At 39.6% G+C, this 17,403-nt stretch overlaps 6 protein-coding genes across 6 annotated transcripts; 4 read left to right on the forward strand and 2 right to left on the reverse strand.

The window, feature by feature from the left end:
- Positions 1–8,652: 8,652 nt before the first annotated feature.
- K444DRAFT_620558 (uncharacterized protein) lies at positions 8,653–10,342 on the reverse strand. Its single transcript, XM_024881732.1, has 6 exons — positions 9,982–10,342; positions 9,620–9,921; positions 9,473–9,557; positions 9,300–9,410; positions 9,166–9,230; positions 8,653–9,109 (listed from the first exon to the last, which is right to left on the reverse strand). The coding sequence occupies exons 1-6, from the start codon at positions 10,211–10,213 to the stop codon at positions 9,062–9,064; spliced, it is 843 nt and encodes a 280-aa protein (XP_024728350.1). The 5' UTR covers positions 10,214–10,342; the 3' UTR covers positions 8,653–9,061.
- Positions 10,343–10,466: 124 nt separating this feature from the next.
- K444DRAFT_232276 (uncharacterized protein) lies at positions 10,467–13,142 on the forward strand. The gene is made up of 6 exons (XM_024871235.1): positions 10,467–11,084; positions 11,143–11,505; positions 11,566–12,363; positions 12,434–12,714; positions 12,778–13,023; positions 13,098–13,142. Exons 1-5 carry the CDS (start codon positions 10,560–10,562, stop codon positions 12,884–12,886), a joined length of 2,076 nt encoding a protein of 691 aa, XP_024728351.1. The 5' UTR covers positions 10,467–10,559; the 3' UTR covers positions 12,887–13,023; positions 13,098–13,142.
- Positions 13,143–13,271: 129 nt separating this feature from the next.
- On the forward strand, positions 13,272–14,300 carry K444DRAFT_232304 (uncharacterized protein). The gene is made up of 2 exons (XM_024871236.1): positions 13,272–13,403; positions 13,475–14,300. Exons 1-2 carry the CDS (start codon positions 13,390–13,392, stop codon positions 14,013–14,015), a joined length of 555 nt encoding a protein of 184 aa, XP_024728352.1. The 5' UTR covers positions 13,272–13,389; the 3' UTR covers positions 14,016–14,300.
- A 304-nt stretch (positions 14,301–14,604) lies between these two features.
- Positions 14,605–15,947, forward strand: K444DRAFT_620562 (ankyrin). Its single transcript, XM_024881733.1, has 3 exons — positions 14,605–15,597; positions 15,662–15,689; positions 15,755–15,947. Exon 1 carries the CDS (start codon positions 15,105–15,107, stop codon positions 15,462–15,464), a length of 360 nt encoding a protein of 119 aa, XP_024728353.1. The 5' UTR covers positions 14,605–15,104; the 3' UTR covers positions 15,465–15,597; positions 15,662–15,689; positions 15,755–15,947.
- K444DRAFT_574003 (ankyrin) lies at positions 14,769–15,077 on the forward strand (the record flags this gene model as incomplete). Its single annotated transcript, XM_024877419.1, has 1 exon — positions 14,769–15,077. A coding segment is annotated over one exon (309 nt), but the record flags the coding sequence as incomplete, so codon positions are not given.
- K444DRAFT_574009 (HET-domain-containing protein) lies at positions 15,570–17,084 on the reverse strand. The gene is made up of 3 exons (XM_024877420.1): positions 16,878–17,084; positions 16,001–16,815; positions 15,570–15,951 (listed from the first exon to the last, which is right to left on the reverse strand). The coding sequence occupies exons 1-2, from the start codon at positions 16,946–16,948 to the stop codon at positions 16,059–16,061; spliced, it is 828 nt and encodes a 275-aa protein (XP_024728355.1). The 5' UTR covers positions 16,949–17,084; the 3' UTR covers positions 15,570–15,951; positions 16,001–16,058.
- Positions 17,085–17,403: the final 319 nt, after the last annotated feature.

A 17,403-nucleotide genomic window follows, 5' to 3' on the forward strand; every position in this document is an offset into this window, starting at 1 on the left:
TATAGAGGCCATAATAGAGAACCTATTTATAGGAAAGAGAAATAAGAATTAGATTTGGAAAGAAGTACCTCAGATTTCGGGAATAGTACTATTATTAATATTTTTATATAAGGAATTATTTATATTTAAAAATAATTTCAAAAGCAAGAAAAGCCTCGAGGTTTATAATTATTTCCAAGAATACTCGAAAATCTGCCTTATAAAGAATTCTAGGATACTAGTTATATATATATAAATATATAAACTATTTAAAATCCTTTATAAATAAACTCGAATTAGTAATCTAATTCTAAGTCGCATTCAGGTCTATATTTATAATACTAAGAGCAGAGAATAGGAAGTCTTATAAAGGTTTTATTATAAATTTAATATGTTTTATATAAGCTTAATTTCCTTTCTTTTACTAATAATATAGTAGCTTAGATAAAACCTTCTTTTTTTTATTATATATATAAAGTCGAGAAAGTATTCTTTTTTTAAGTTTATCTAGAAATATTAGTTATTAAAAGTTTATTAGGCAAGAAAAAAATACTATTAGATAACTTATTATAGATATATATCTATACTAAAAGAAAGTTAGAAGAGATCTTTTCTTCTCCGGACTTTTCTATAAGATTCTATTTTAACTTTAGTAATAATATATCTATTTTAGTAAAAAGGCTAGTCTAAAACCTAGTATCTAGGTAAAATACGAGAAGTCTATTAAAATCTTTATATTTGTAAAATATATATTTAATCTTACTATTTTTATATAGGTTATTATAATAGGCTTGAATTACTTTCTTAATAAGGCCTTTTGGGATCTATCTTTTAAAAATAGCTATCTCTTTATTCCGTTTTAAAGCTATTTAAAAGAAAATAATAAGTTTATATAATATAATAACCTATTAAAAGTCCTTAAACTTAATTTCTAAATATAAATATTATTTTACTAAAATACTAAGAAATCTCTAATAAAGTAAAGTTTTTATTCCTATAAGGTATTTATTTAAATTATTAAACTAAGCCTCTAATAATAGTAGTAGCTATTCTTCTATTATACTAGGTATTATAGTAAGGCTAAGAAAGAGCCATAATTATAATTAAAAGTAAATAGAATAGTTTAAATATAATTAAATAATTTTAGTATAATTAAATAGTTTTAGTATATTTAAATGGTTTTAGTATACTTAAATGGTTTTAGTATACCTGAATAGTTTTAGTATAATAAAAAAAACTCTAAGTATAATGAAATATTTAAAATATAATAATTATAAGGCAAAGAAGTATTTTAATTTATTAAATAACCCGGATATATTAATACTTCTTATAAATATACCTATATTACTTTAGTAATTATAAAATCAGATAACTAAAAGTAGTAATAATTGCTTTTTAGCTAGTCTCTACTAATTTAATCTATTTCCGGCTAACTATAGGCCAAGATTTCTATCTTGATCTTAAGTAGGATAATAGTCTAGTAGTATATATCTACTATTTATAAATAATTAAGAGACGAGATCTGGAATTATAGTATTTTTAGAATCTACTATAGGTAAACTAATTAATTAGATTAAGTTTGAGTCGAATCTTTATTATTAGGATAATATAATTATTATCTCTAGTATAATTATACTCAGGTACTAGACTCTAGTTATTGAGATAGAATACTTTATAAATCATTATTTTAAGATAGAAAACCTAGTACTTTATATTAAAATATACTATAATAAGGGTATTAAATATAAGAGATTTCACTTATTAAATAAAATAGACAAATTACAATCTTATAAATAGCCTAACTAATATCTATTCGGAATATATTTAAGGCCTTTATACTAGGATCTTACTAATAAATACTATTTTCTTCTAATTATAAAGAAGATATAGGATATATAAGAGTATATTAGCTATACTTATATATATCTATAGACTATAATATTCTCAAATAAGTATATTAGATTAGTAAAACAATTATTACTATTAATTAGTTAGGAGATTTATTTAGGCTAGTAAATGCCTTTAAAAAAAAGAAAATATAGTATTTTTAGCTTTTTATTATTCCGTATTATATTTAGTAATATCTTAAAAATCTTATAGCTTGCTTTACTATTTTGGACTATTTTAATATTACTAATTCTATTCTTTTTTTATATATTCGAAAGTGTTTTGCTTTATTTTTTATAACTTACTAATTACTAAACTAACTTATATTTCTAATATTCTAATTAATTTTAAAGGCTTTATATAAGCTATAGGCTAGTATCTATATTATATTAGATATAGTACCAGAAATATAAAAGTTATTACTAAACTAGATATAGTATACTAGGCTAGCTACTATTAGCCTTTATACCTAAGACTTTATAAATGAAATTATACTCTAAATATTACAAGTATATATAGGGCTATTTTATTCTAACTAAAAGTATTACTTGCTTTAATCCGAAATACTAACCCGTATAATAATTTTATATAAATATATATATTATAATAGCTATAAGGCTACTAATAATTTCCTATATAATAATAAGGTTTTAAAGCTCGAATAAAACTCTTTTATAAATATTAGGGATAATATAAACTCTATAATAAAGCTATAATAAAGGAAATCTATAGTATTATACTATAAAAGGAAACTCTTTATAAATTAGATATAAAAGCAATAATATAAACGTGATTTTCTAATAAAAAGAATTTAGGGTATTCGGAAATAGCTGCAAATTATAATCTATAGGAAAATATAAGAAATATTAAGGTATATATAGATTTTAAGATATTTAAAATTAAAGTACCTATTATTTTTTCTCGGTATATAGGGTTTTCTACTATATAAGAATAGATATTAGGATATTAGTTAACTAGAAATTCCAAAGAAGTTATAGAAATAATATAAGAAAATAAATATTTATATAATAGTTCCTAAAAACAAATTATAAATAATTTCCTAAGTTCCTATAAGTTTCCTATTATTTTAATAGATTACTAGTTATTTTTATAGGTATAATAGTACCTAAAGTAATAGAGGAAAAAGTAAAGAAAACTACCGGAATAGAAAATAAGACATTTATAACTATAAGTAGAAGAAGTTAAATAAGAAGTGAGATTTTAAAAAATATAAATTAAAAGAATTACTTTTACTATTAATTAGTAATATTTATCTTAACTTATTCCAAAGCCTTAATAACTAATAGTAAAATGCCTTCTATAAACTCCTATAATAAGAACGAATTATCTGGTATCTATATAGCTCTAGTCTAATAAGTTCTATACTATTTCTATAATATATATAAATCCGAGTAAAATCCCTTTTTAATTAAGTTAGCCAGAATATATATTTGAATTAGTATATAGTTATTAATTATTATAATTATTACCCTATAGGCTAGAATAGTTCCGGATTTTTATAGTAGGGAAATATTAGAGTTAATAAGGGTTTCTATTTGAAAAAGTATTTATAGAAAGGTAAAGACTATAGAGAAAATATAGAGGTTGGAAATACCGGAATATAAGAAGTAAGGATATATAAAAAGGTCGAGATATTTAGTAGGGAATTAGTAGTAGTATTAATAATACTAGTATTAGTAGGAATACTATTATAGATAATACTAGTATAATAGTTTATATATTACTATTAACTAAATATATTATACTTGTAGTAATCTAGCTTAAAGGAAATCAGATTATTAAGAATAAGTGGAATTATTATTAGTAGCTTCTTTATTTTAATTAGTTTAAGGCTAGTTAGGATTTAAACTATAATATAGTAACTGCTATTAATATAATACTTAGTATAAACTAGTATATTTTTATATAAAACTAAAAATCCAAGAAATACTATTATTTTTTTAGTAAAGCTTACTATTATTATAATAAGCTATAGTTAGGTAATTACTAGTAATTATACTTTCTAGCTAAAAAAGGCCAAAGTTCTGGAAAATATAAAGAGTAGGTAATATAAGAAAGTTTCTAATATTATAGGTAAAAGTAAAGATAATTGAGATTATATTTTAAATACTATATTTAGTAATAAAGTTACTAAATAGAAATAGAAGGTCTATAGAAATAGGGTTAGAAAGTTTATAATCTCCTAATAAATATAGAAATAGTAAAAGCTACTAAGCCAGAATTTCCAGAGTAGTTATAGAATTAGGTTAGCTATATCTAGATATGACTTTTCTAGTCTTTAGATCTATATATTTAGTAATAAAAGAATTTATTAAAGAAACGGATATTAGAGAAATATTAAACCAACTAAAATAATTAGTAATAACCGAGAAGTTATAGAAATCTTATATACTATAGTTAACCGAGAAGTTTATAACGGGATTAATAAAGGTATTAGTATATCTATTAAGTATATTTGACTTCTTAATAACTATAATAGTCTTTCTCAAATCTTGGCTTAACCAAATAGCTAAATAGGTTTCCGTTAATTCTCTACTAATAATATAAACTATCTAGCAAGTTAGTATTTAAAATCAAGAAATTCTAGTAAAATAAGAAGTATTAGAGCCGTATCGGCTTCTGTAATATAGAGATAAAGGCTCGGTATAGCCGCTTAAATAATATTAATAGGGAGAGATAGAGCTTTAGTATAAGAGCAAGTCTTACTATTAATAGTAATTATATTAGTAGCTAGAAAGTCGTAATATTTATTAATAATTAGTAAGGCATTTATAATAGCAGAAATGGCTCTTTATTAAAATGGTATAGTAATAGAACTAGCTATTTATAAGAAGTAGTATAGTAGTAGAAATAGCTACTAGTTTAAAAGATATAAAAGTATAATAGTAAAAATAGCTCTTTATTAAAATAGTATAGTAGTAGAACTAGCTACTTACTTAAGGGATATTAAGGTATAGTAGTAGAATTAGCTCTTTATTAGAAGAGGTATAAAGATATAATAGTAGAACTGGCTTCTAGACTTAAGATTAGTAAGTAAATACCAAAAATGGCTTTGCCTTAACCTTATTTAATATAGGCCTAGTAGTAATTATTTTTGAAGTATCTTTATTACTATACTTCTAATCTTAGTCAAGTATTAAATAAATAAATATAGCTATAAGAGTAGAACTATAACCTACTATTATAACTTTAACCTTAAGCTAAAATTATAATTTAAAGAGAAATATTTCTATACTAAATAATATAAGTTTAATTACCTACTTTCTAATTAATATTTATTTAATTCTTTTTAGGGTATTATTAAGCCTTTTTATAAATAACCTAATAACTCTCTACTAAATAATTAATTAACTTAGCCTAGTTCAGGTATACCCATAACCCGAATTTCGTTAATCTATATCTCTTTCTAAAGAAATCTAAGGCTTTTAGTAGTCCTTAATAATAGCCTTATAAGAAATTAACAAATATTAACCGGTTAAAGCTAAATTCTATTAATTTTCAAGGCTTCCTTTAAAGCTTTACGAGACGATATAGTAATTCGCTTTACTAGCTTAATATCCTTTAGAATTTAATATCCGAATTAATAATAAGTATAAAAACAGCTATATCTGGGCCATTGGCCCTTTTATAATACTTAAAGTCTACTAATAATCCCGCCGAATTATACTTTCCGTTTATAAACCTTAACTTGAACTCTATATATCCCGAGAGAATCCAGAACGGGTTCTCTAGTACTCGCCCAAATACTATCTCAAAGCCAGAGGAATATATCTTTATATATATAAGAAAGGGATATTCTCTTATTAATATTTAATTAGATTTAGAAGTCTATTTCGTTATTACTTGAGAGAATATCCTATTAGGTTTTATAAATATATAGGTAGTATTACCAGAATTCGTTAGTATTAAATATTTTCGGAATTAGTTACCTAAAGAGAATAAAGATCTTATAGTTATAATATTTCAGAAAAATTACTATAAGCGGTATAAGAACAGGCTTCTATTACTGAGATTATAGAATCTCAGCTTACTATTTTCTATATACAGGATATAAAGGTAATATAGATAGATACTACTAGGTCTGGATCCCAGAACTTGTATTATAAGAGTTATAAAGGCAATAAGTATAGAGGTTATTAGTAGAGATACTCTTAATTACTAAGTATTTTACCTATATCAAATTCAAAACAGATACTACAAATAGCAAGTCCTAAGCCTAAGTATTATTCCAGTTATAAATACCCAAGTATTCTATATTCTAAATCTCTTATTAACTATCTTAATTCCCCTATGCCTTAACTCAGAACTATCCCTATATAAACGGCTCTTAGCAGCTATAGACTTGTTATTAAAAGAGTTTTTCTAATATTAAGTCTTTCTATGGTTTCTATACTATAAGCTATCTATACCAAAGGAGGCAAATGTCTCTCTAATATGAGAAAGAACACGACCTGAAATAAGACTTCCCTCAGAAGCCATAAAATATATATAACGTCTATCCCTGTATACCGAAAAACCCTGTATAACGAAAAAAACAATAGGTACTTTGACTTCAAGTATCTTAAAATCTGTGTATACCTTAATATCTCTTATAATTTTTTATAAATTATATTCTATAGCCACTTCCAGATAACCTAAACCCCTTTTACTAGAAAATCGTATTTACATCGTCGCTCTCACGCCTAATTTGCAAAGGGTCTCTTTTTATAGTATAATAGTATTCCTCTACCACAACTTCACTGCGGAGCGTATACTATTCCTAATACTTCTAAAGGAGTCTTATCCGAGCTCTTAGACTTTACCACTATGCAGGAAGTCGTCATTAGCCTTGTGGCTACTATGGCGCGCAAATTCATACATGATCGCCACGCGGATCTGTAAGGTTACCTCGGATGAAAGCGAGTGACGATTTTGGTTAGTGCAAAACAACCCCGTAATATTTACGCCGTATTTCAATTATGAAGCCTTAGGCATAAAGGCCAACGGTGGCTAGAGGTGCTGCGGCCTGGTGCGCACATCCAGCTTAGTAATGACTTAAATGCCTGGCGTAGATGGTCCAGGCACGAAAATCGCAAACAAAATCTTGAACATAACAGACCTTGTATCCAAAGTCGCATTCAAGCCAGCATCGACCCTATCATCTTGCATTCGCCAAAATCTCGCATGCTAGAGATCCTTAAGCACACTGCTAAGTGGCGGCTAGGCCGGCTCATATCATGCCTATTGCCCTCAAGCTAGATCACCGCCCTGTCTTCCTCACTCGATACCCTCCTCACTCGATACCCTCCTCACTCGATACCCTCCTCACTCGATACCCTCCTCACTCGATACCCGATACCCTCCTCACTCGATACCCTCCTCACTCGATACCCTCCTCACTCGATACCCTCTTTATCGATACAGTACTTCACGGTGAAGCTCTTTTTCTTACGGTACAGTATCCGCGAACCCTCGAAATTATTCCAACAAAATTGTTAGTAGATGGGATATCTCCAGACTCGGTAGAGGACAGATTGCACGATATGATCCGTGCGCCGAACCTCAGAGAGGGAGCGACTTGATCCCGACTATCTTTCAAACTTGATATTTCATACGTGGCTCTGATCATAATGGAACTGTTAGGACGGCAGTTAGAGTATAAAGGAGAGTGGAAATCTCAAGCCACTTGTTGTAATTATCTTCATCAATAAATATACTCCAATGACCACTTTCTCGTCACAATATCGATTGTCATACGTAGTCCTGTGCCTCCTCGCCTCCACCCCTCCCGTGGAACAAGCCGTCTCGCACAAAGAATTGCTTCTCTTAATATATCCCCTCCGGACACAATCGAAGCAGAGGTCGCGCGCCACCTACCTTACTGTCGTCCTAATAATTGCCGAAGTGCATCCTCAGTACTAAGCAGCTCTAGTTCATAATAACGTTGTGTGTTCCCAATTTCGTCAGCGTCTCGTAGAAGACCCGTTACTATCAAGAGAATATGTTGACATGCAATAACTTTGGCCGAAGCGGCAACTAACCACTCCCGATCTGCATTTTCAAGTATTTTCACCCGAAACTCCCAGCAAATGCGACAAAAATTCTGGAGTTGGCGTACTAGTGCATCTGGCTCCATAGTTGAGGACGTCATACTGGGAATCTGGCTAGCGAACTCTTCCATCTTCTCCACAAGACGCTCTTGGACGGGATTTCTTTCCAAGTTCTTGATCCTGTTGAGGAGAAGTCGATGAACGGTCCATGTTTTCAAAATCGGTTCCGCTAGGTCATCTCCTATCTCCTGTATTGAGTTTTTCTTGACACCGTTCAACTCTTGGGCAAAGCGCTAAGAGCTTAGAAGCCCCAGCGATATTGACACCCTCTTCAAGAACTTGTATCTGTAGAGGCGAGCCATAGGCGTGGACTTGTAGGATAGCCACTACAGCATCGGCCACCTCTGATCCGGTCGAATTCTTCAGGAAAGTAAGGAGAAGGACTTGTAGACGAAGAGTAGCATCATTACTGCATCGCTTCGTTCTGTAGTTGGTAGTGTGCCTACTTGCCGATAGCTGGTCTGGTTGTAGAGACCCTAGAGTCATCGACTTAAGTTTTTCGGACAGTACATCGCATATATCGAGGCCAATCCGGGTACTCCGGGTCCCAATAGTCCCTCTTCGAGGTCTGCCTTAAGTTACTTTAACTTTAAGTATCTCAAACTCTGTGTACAGAAGCATCTCATACATACGACTGTGTAAAGGTTGACGAGGACGGAAAGGTGCTGGTTGAAAATAAATATGGCGGAAAGGACTTTTGGGACGATTGACATGGTTTTGGACTCTTGCAATTAAGCGACGTTTACTTTTTCACAAGTCCTAAACTCCTGTGTTAGAGGAATTCAACCTCCGTAGGATCTACAACTCGAGAAGCGACAGTATAGAAGAATATAGAATAGCCTGTCGCGGTGAATCATACCCAGGAAATTGTTTTTTTCCCCCTCATCTTTTCCAGACCTCCAGACCAGCAAAAGCTCTTGTACTGAAGACACCCGGGATTCCCGATGAATTTTCTCCGTCGTTCCTCTTCTGTCCAAGCGGGGGGTACTGCAGACCTCTTCTCGAAACTGGTCAAGCTGGAATCCACACTTTCCATGCTTACCAACGCGCTAACCAGCCTGCATGTGGCGCCCTCGATTGCAACTTCAGGAGGAGCCGGTTCTGTCAATAGCGCCAACAAGAAGTTTCAGGGCCTAGAAACCATTTATAAGCATGAGTTATAGACTAGCATACGCCTTTGGTGACTTACTAGTGTACTCTCGAGCTCCTTGGGCTTTCCATGGGTCTCGCGGAAATGGTTCTCGAGTATAGAGTCTGACAACGGGTTAACACAAGCTGCTCGAAATAGAAGCAAAAGCTAGCAGAGAAATTGACGCAACGCACTCTGGTTAACCACATCGAGGTGATCTTGCAATTCTTGGATTTGCACAAGCTCATCCAGGAATTCCCGGGCACCTTCGTCTGTCCCCACCTGGACGATTCCAAAGGCGATTGCTGTGTCGTCTATGTCAGCAACTAAGATCTTCAGGCTCGGTTAGTCCCTGCAGTTAACTCACCCGCTGGACTGTAACTATTGGCGGCGAGATCATTCTTGCACTTTAACACTGACTCCTTCAAGGCGCTTCTGGGCTCTGCCGTGGGCTGAGGGGTTCTGGTCAGTACATCTGATGTGCATGGCTAGGTTGAAGTAGAGCATTTCGTACCTCGCCATCAGTGATGACATAAACCAAGCAGGGTCTCGCAAATTTGGCTGGGTCTTCCACGATCTTCGACCAGATCTTGGCTCTCAAGACCGTGCCCAGCCGGGTGGACCCTCCATATTCGACAGCTTCCGACCACCTGTTGAAGTCGTCGACCGAGTTGATGACTTCTTTAGGGTCCTCGCCATTGAGAAGATGGAGACGAATCCCTTTCTCGATGATGGCACAGTCAATATCGACGATGTTACGAATAGTCGATTGCGCGGTTCTGATGCGATCTTCCTCAAACATGGATCCAGAGTCATCTACGGGTCCGTAGGTCAGAATATCACTGAATTAGATTTGAGATGGAGTTGCAAGCATACCAAGCAAGATGTGGATCTGGTAGAGAGACAAGAGCAGCATTGAGTAAGCATACTCACTCATCTCCTCCGCTGAGAAAAACTCCTCGACGCGGTCGCGCCAATCGCTCAGCTTTTGCTCTGCATTCTGTGCAATATTCTCAACGACCTGGGGGTCCGTGAAGAATCGCTCAAGCCTGTGTCTCCTGATGCTTTGCTGCAGATATGCTAGGCAAGCCTCTCTGGAGTGCGGCATTGTGGCAACACCTTGATGAGACGGAGGAGCTGTTCAAGATCGACGTGGGAAGGATGAGATTCAGCACCGTTAGAAAATTGATGCAAGAAACAAAAAGAATGATAAAAAAAAGTGGAAATGGGAGGGAGGGGTATTTGAGTCATAATACAGGCCTACGGCAATCCTTCATTCATGATTACAAACCAACGTTAGCGAGAAGAAACCCCACCACTCCTGGCTGATGTTAGGCTTCCGGGCTGCTTCGTGAGTTCTCCCTACATTCTCTCAACTCCTACTTCAACGATCCAGAAATATCCAAAACTCCGCTTCAAGCCATCAACTCTGTGTGCCCTATCCAAAGGGCAAGATGTCGTTCGCAGCCAAGAGTACTCGCCCCCGCGATGGTAAGAAGGAAACATCAGTGCGGAGTTCTGCTGACAACAGCTCTACCAATGCCCCAAGCCAGCCGAAACGAGGGGTTGCAGACCAACCCGCAACGGCACCCAACACTCTCAACCCATCCAAACCTTCATTGAGCAAATACTTCTACGACTTACCTGCTCGCCTCAACGATTTAGAGGGACGGGACGCTACACGGGCAGGATGGTCATCCACGATTGACAGCGTCATGAACGAGATTATACGAAGCCGAAAAGAGCAGAGCCTGGATATAAAGTCGTACAACCCAGCTCATGAAACCAGCTCAAACGCCGCCGTTGAGATCATAAAATGGCTCGCGTATCCCAACAACTGCAAACTCCGCAGAGAGGAAAACAAAAACAGATATGTGGAGGCGGACGTTAGGGCGAACCAGGATGAATACTGCGAGTGGGAGGTGGAGAGACAAAATGGGCACCTCAAGAGTGTCACTTTCACTACTGAAGTCCCTGAGGTATGTGTGATGGAACTGACAACAGATTATTCGGGAAAGCTGATCGAGATTGATATAGTATTACACTTACCTTGCCAAGGCTGACCCAACTGGTGCCCTTCTCCTACGCCAGTACAAGCGCCTGAACCCAGATGTAGCAGATTCGATCAAGCTTGAAGACCTCGTCGATGCAAGAGGCGCCTACAATATCAAAAATCGTTGGAATACGAGAGGTACCGACGAGAATTTAGGCTTGGAAGGTCGTATCGCACATCTGATTCGAGAGAACAACAACCTTCAGGAAGCGGCCGAATTGGTGGTTGACTCCACCGTCGTCCGCAGAGACGCAAAAGGAGAGTTCGTCGCTGGCGGCCGATCGCTACTCCTTGCTATGGTTCCCAAGGTCTCCGACAACAGCCCAAACCGGAACTCAGATCCAAATGTAAGGTTCCAAGTACATGCTAGTGAAAGAACCATCTAACGTTTGCAATTTGTACCATAGATTGCAGCCTTCATTAATCAATTCTCAAGGGATGGTAAATTGGTGACTGTGTCCAACCCAGTCGGCCTCTACATCGATTCCTTCGAGGACAGCGACTTCAAGACTGTGGACGGCGACAGCGTATCGAGCTTTTGGAATGTAGAGAGAAAGAGCCAAGACGGCCGATATGTGGTGCGGGCCAAGTTCACAGTGCCAACTGGCCTCCTTGGCAAAATCTTGCACGCTCATACGAAACAACGGTTGAAGCACGGCAGCCAGCTGGCAGAGAGTATCTGGATCGCCGCATATGTCACGATAGCTGACTCAACAATCCATTCGGAAACTCCTTGTCCAGCGGCCGCCTCTCACCCAATCTACTCCTTCATTGAGGGAAGACAGATCAAGCCTACAGAGGTCCCACGAGCTACCATTAACAATGAGCTCCGTCTTGAGCTTTTTGGAGCCTACTTGGCATCGACCGAGAAGCCTGCCATCATTCTGAGGGACCTAATTGCCACGTTTGAGGACTACACATGGGCGGCGTTTGCAGCGGACGAGGGAATCGGCTTCTACAGTGAGGTCGTACGAGTACGTATGGTGCTCATTTGGATCCCTGGCTCCTCCGCGAAGCCTCGCTCTGGCAACACATCTTCCAAGATGGGAGACGCCCAGCTCCTCAAGCGGGATGCCTTCGTTCGTCCCACGGTAATGGTCGTGGCGCTCCCTCCGTTTGATAACAAGACCAATATCCATTCGGAGAACAGTATCTTGCAGGTGGCCAGCTATGACCCGCGCCTTGGTTGGTTCAACTTCTACGACGTAAGTTATCTCTCATTATCTGTCTGTCTACGAGTCACTTGTTTCTGACCATTACCACTAATAGCGGGAGAAAACTGGAGATCGTCGTTGGCTATACTTTGGGAACTCCAATGACGCCTTCGCCCCCGATACCCATGGCCTCGGCCCATTCTGCGGCCACCCGAACGGGGCCCTGGCGATGAAGGAGATTGTTGAGCCGTGGCCGCACTGGCACTCCACGCGAGCGCAGCTAGACCTAAAGCACGATCACCCGCTCAGCCGGGATCCGCTCTTCAGAGACCCAAACACTGGATCGTGGTACTTCAGATTCGTGGATCAGCTGGCTCATATGGTCACTGCGGGAACCAAGAAGTGGTGAGCCCCTCTCCAAATTTGCTTCCTTGGTCTTCTCTCTCTAACAGAACACTTGCTGACGATGGCCTTAATAGGTTTCAAAAACGACGTTTTCTTGACTTTGGGCCACGGGCAGATCCTTCTCCGACAGCAAAGCGCATTCACCAGTGGATCTCACATGCTTGCATGAACACAACCATAGAGATCACGTCCTCGTCTAGCAAAATCCCTTCCAATCCAAATACGCCGGGGACGTTCGATATTCCCCTTGGCTTCTTCTTCAACTCTCAAGCCCTGGGGCTCGTGCTTGATGGAGTAGGGGACTTGGTACGTGTTGCTTCATGAATTTGACCCCTCCACGGTAATAGTAGATCAGGTGGCTGACAAATACAGGCTGACAGCATCAATTCCATCTCCTGGGCCAAGTATAAGGATGCGTCATCCAAGCTTGGCTTGAGCACTGTTTCGGGATTCGGTATCAAGACTGGTGAAAAGGATGCTCTTGCTGCAGATAATGAAGGTTTCGTAAGTGACAAGAACTTGGCTCCATCCCATCGTTAGGCACAGTCTTCTCACAGATTACTCTGGCAGGTGCCGTGGAAAATTGTCACGCCGAGCACGGAGGATACAGAGGGAGTCTCGATTGTCATCGAGACCGGCCTGCTGCCCAAGAACATCATAGCCGCCATATTGATGGTTGATTTCTGGTATATAACTGACTGGGCTTATCTACTAAGTGAGCATCGAGTCCTGCAACCTGCAAGCTAACTCCTGGAAGGAATCCTGTTTTCTCGTCTCGTCGAGCGCAGCTGATGCGATACGTGCCCTCAACAGCTACCTACAACACGAGCGCTCCTCCGCAAGACAAGTACACGTTAGGCGCAGATCTCGTTGCCGCAGTCGAACGAGGTATCGCGACGTACGGTTGCGACGACGCAAGCCCCGAGGCCGAGTTTGTCCGACTCGCTCGCAACCCGAACATTTTCAATGACGCGTACGCTAAGTTAGAAACCTACATCAAGGGTATTAACAACCATCTGAAGAATGAGAACGGCGTGCTCGACTACATGAGGGTTGCGGAGACCAGGCGGCGAACCTTCCGCCCGCCTCCGCGGTCGCGCAAGCCAGCCCATCCTCTAGCCGAGTTCGAGCTAACACTGCCATATGCGCAGAAGATGGATCCAAATTTTGAGGAAACGTGGGTGATGAAGTCAGATGGCACGGTGGAGATTGCAACCCCTGCTAAGAGCGTGTGGCATCCGAGAGATAACCAGGCTCATCTCATCGCCTCTGGCTGCCCACACTCACAGGGCGTCTGAATAGAAGCATTTGCCGCTGTGTGATGCATTGGATGGCATAGCAATTCCCCAGCCTTTGTTTAGGATTAGGTACTCAAAAGTCACTCTTTTAAACAGGCCCAAGAAGATCCCTTCCCGAATGTCCTGTCACCACGCCATATGTCTCCCGGGCTCCCATGTGAGCCTAACTGATTCTGTTGCAATTACATGAAGCTTAGTAAGACAGTTGCAAAGTGATAGTAGGAAGTTGAAATTGAATCTGTTTTTAGGGCTGGCAAGTCCGTCGTGTGCGTGTTGGTGATCTCTCCGTTGATGCGTTCCTTGTGTTTGTATGGGAAATTCTGGAGAAGAAGACTATTGGGAATTTCGGGAAGGCCGAGGTACGTGTGTCCAATCAATCGCAAAAGAAAAATCTTCAGCCCCTCACAATCCGTATCTGGGCTTTCATTTTAGCGACAACATATTTAATCCGTCCTTTGACAAGCTGGTTTCCTATTTTGTGACCGTGGCGATCTCAAGAAAGTCTCTATACAGGCGACATGGCAAGTAAAAGTCCTTGCTGAGATTCGGTGTGGGAATGTAACGAACTGACAAAGCTTGCCCCGTGCCAGACAGGAGACACATCCTCGTACGTCTACTCCCAATCTCCTCTTCAACCCTGGAGGATAAAATGCTGACGGACGGCCTGGTACTCCAAGGGGATGGACTAAACTGCACTACGCGGCGACGCGAGGCGATCAAAACCCAGAAGCACTGCGGAGTGCAATCGCAGCCGGATACAGCTTGGAGACAAAGACCTCGGACGGACAAACGGCGCTCCACAAAGCGGTGAAGTTTGGACAAGAGCAATCCGTACGGATCCTCATACAAGCGGGCGGCAACATCGAAGCCACCGACTGCAACGACCAGACGCCTCTGCACCTATCCGCCTGCTACAACACCACGACAACGACGAAGCCGCTGCTGGATTCGGGTGCGAACAAGGAGGCTCTGGACCGCTGGAGCTGGACCCCCGTGTTCTGGGCCGTCTATCGCGACTACGACGGGGTATTCGTGCTGCTCCGCGATGCCGGTGCGCTCACCACCGACAACATCACCGACGACAAGCGCATGACGCTGCTCCACTGGGCCGGCAGGGCCGGTAGTCCCAAGATCCTGCGGCTCATGCTCGACCGGTGCCGGACGCTGAGACTCGAGGAGAAGGACGCCTGGGGATGGACGCCGCTGCTGTGGGCGGCTTACCACGGCAATGTCGACGTGTTGGGGATGCTGATCGACTTTGACGCGAACAAGAACGTTCAGGACCCGGACGGCAGAACTCCGTTGTCTTGGGCGGCGAATGAGGGCCATGCCGATGCTGTGATATGTCTTCTCGCCAAGTGTGCAAGAAGGGTCCTTGAAGATAAGGACGGAAAGACGGCTAGAGACTGGGCGAAGACGGATGAAATAAGAGCGCTATTTGACTGTTAATACTAGGTCACCAGTTTCTGAATATTCTTAGTTCTAGGCCTATTAGTATCGCTATATTCAGTCTTATATTCGCTCCTATACGTCTTAAAGCAGTAGTGATACTAGCGCCGTAACAATAGTAAGGATTTTAGAGGTATGCTTGATTCTACGCAATGCCTTTGCAACCTGAGCATTGCTGACTACTACTTCAAACTTAGCGAAGAGATAATTAGTAATTTCATCTTGGTATAGCTCAGGTTCCCTTTCCAATAGCCCAGCTATAAAGACCTCCATCTGACGATTTATAACAGGTGCCGGCCCTTGAGCTCTTGGTAGAGCATTTGTACCACTCCTCTCCTTCTGTAACCTTCGATTACGCTCACAAATCGTCTTATAAGTGGTATTGAACTGCTTAGCAATAGTAGTAAAGTCAACGGAAGTGCCATTAAGGAGAATATTATCGATTTGGGTTGCAATTCGACGTGGAAGGTTGGGAGCCATATCGACCCTATTTGCCTCTGTCAACACCAAGAATGCCTTTATTTTGAGCTACTTACTAACGAGTTTGCAGTTGTTGATGTGGAGAAATCTACGAGCATCGATTTTCAGTGTGGTTTATAGCAAATTTTGATGTTCCGGCGTTAATAACTGAAAGATAACGCCGAACCGAGAGGTCACTGTAGTGGGTAGCTCATCGAGCCGATATTTCCATTCGCGGTTCAGCCTACGGAATACGTTCTCCTTCCCCTCGCCATAGATAACTGGCATCGAGATGTCGAAGATGCCTAGCAGGGAATAAGCCTTGTCCTCTTCACGCTGGGTCTCCCGAAGCTGTGCCCACGATATTCGCTCGTCGAAGCTAAATTCAGAAAGAGGGCTACTTTGAAGAGCGGAAACTGGAATCCCCGTTATCTTGTGAAGCTGCCCCTCTAATGATTTCTTGTTACCGAGTCGATTGCCGTTCGAGCAGAAGAACTCAACCGATGGCGGCGCGATAAGCTTTTGAAGCGTCCAACCACGGGTAAACCATCGACTATTCCCAAAAGCTGCCTCCCACGCCTGTAGAGACAAGTCGATTTGATCATTTGTCGAAACATCTGTCAGATATACGTAGCATTTTGCCGCTTTGCGATACCAGCGAAACATAGAGTTAATAGCTTCCGAAAGCTCCCTGTCGCTCGATTTGTTAATACAGCAAGTATCTACCCAGAAGTTATGCAAGTCATCACGTCTGGCTTGCCCTCCGCAGAACCGAATCTTCTCATATCCAACCTTGCTCTTCCCAGTACTATCTATCAGGTCTCTATATATGACCTCTTCTGTATCCGCCCCCCATGTGTGTGAAAGGATAGCATATTCGGGAATCTCGCCGCTAACAAAGTCCTTAGTCAGGCTAAGCTCGCCATCGTTGTTGTATTATAGTAGGCACATTACTCAGACAGGATCTGACAGAATCTCTGAACGAAAGAATGTCGGTGAATAGTTCTCGCAGGGTCGATATGCATGCATTTGTTGAGTTGGGAGTACAGGTTAGGTCGAGGTTGTGCTCTTACAGCTCAGCTGAACGACAGCCTCGCGGCATGGTGTCGTCGTGCATCATCACTTCCAGCGCGCCAGCCAGCCAATCGTGGCCAGCCACTGCAGAAGGTAATGGCGGGCTGTCCGAACCATTCGAGCCTCTTTGTTATCGGAAGATCGATCATAGTCATCAGAGTCGAAGGACAAGGCATGCGCTGGTGACAGGGGCATGCGCTCGTGACACGTAAGCTCCCAAGAATTCCTGACGCGAGGAACATCCACATAATATCGAAGTCACAAAAAGCTGTCAATGGCGCTCGAAAGTGGGAGAACGCCACACTTTCACGTGACGTCTATAAAATGCGTAATAAAATACTGGCTGTGAATACAATATTAGGTAATGGTGATAAATCCTTTCTCGCTTATTAAGATGCTTGGCATT

This window comes from Hyaloscypha bicolor (assembly GCF_002865645.1).
Source record: "Hyaloscypha bicolor E unplaced genomic scaffold K444scaffold_182, whole genome shotgun sequence".
NCBI lineage: Eukaryota > Fungi > Ascomycota > Leotiomycetes > Helotiales > Hyaloscyphaceae > Hyaloscypha > Hyaloscypha bicolor.

Bases quoted from the DNA above. Each gene is read 5' to 3' on its own strand.
- K444DRAFT_620558 (XM_024881732.1), bottom strand. From the start codon at position 10,213: ATGCCGCACTCCAGAGAGGCTTGCCTAGCATATCTGCAGCAAAGCATC. The intron at 9,558-9,619 runs GTACGAAATGCT...AGAACCCCTCAG, and splicing joins ATGTCATCACTGATGGCGAG to CCCACGGCAGAGCCCAGAAG. The intron at 9,411-9,472 runs GTGAGTTAACTG...TAGACGACACAG, and splicing joins CAATAGTTACAGTCCAGCGG to CAATCGCCTTTGGAATCGTC.
- K444DRAFT_232276 (XM_024871235.1), top strand. From the start codon at position 10,560: ATGTCGTTCGCAGCCAAGAGTACTCGCCCCCGCGATGGTAAGAAGGAA. The intron at 11,506-11,565 runs GTAAGGTTCCAA...TTTGTACCATAG, and splicing joins ACCGGAACTCAGATCCAAAT to ATTGCAGCCTTCATTAATCA. The intron at 12,364-12,433 runs GTAAGTTATCTC...TAATAGCGGGAG, and splicing joins GTTGGTTCAACTTCTACGAC to AAAACTGGAGATCGTCGTTG.
- K444DRAFT_620562 (XM_024881733.1), top strand. From the start codon at position 15,105: ATGACGCTGCTCCACTGGGCCGGCAGGGCCGGTAGTCCCAAGATCCTG.
- K444DRAFT_574009 (XM_024877420.1), bottom strand. From the start codon at position 16,948: ATGCATATCGACCCTGCGAGAACTATTCACCGACATTCTTTCGTTCAG. The intron at 16,816-16,877 runs GTAATGTGCCTA...GGACTTTGTTAG, and splicing joins TTCTGTCAGATCCTGTCTGA to CGGCGAGATTCCCGAATATG.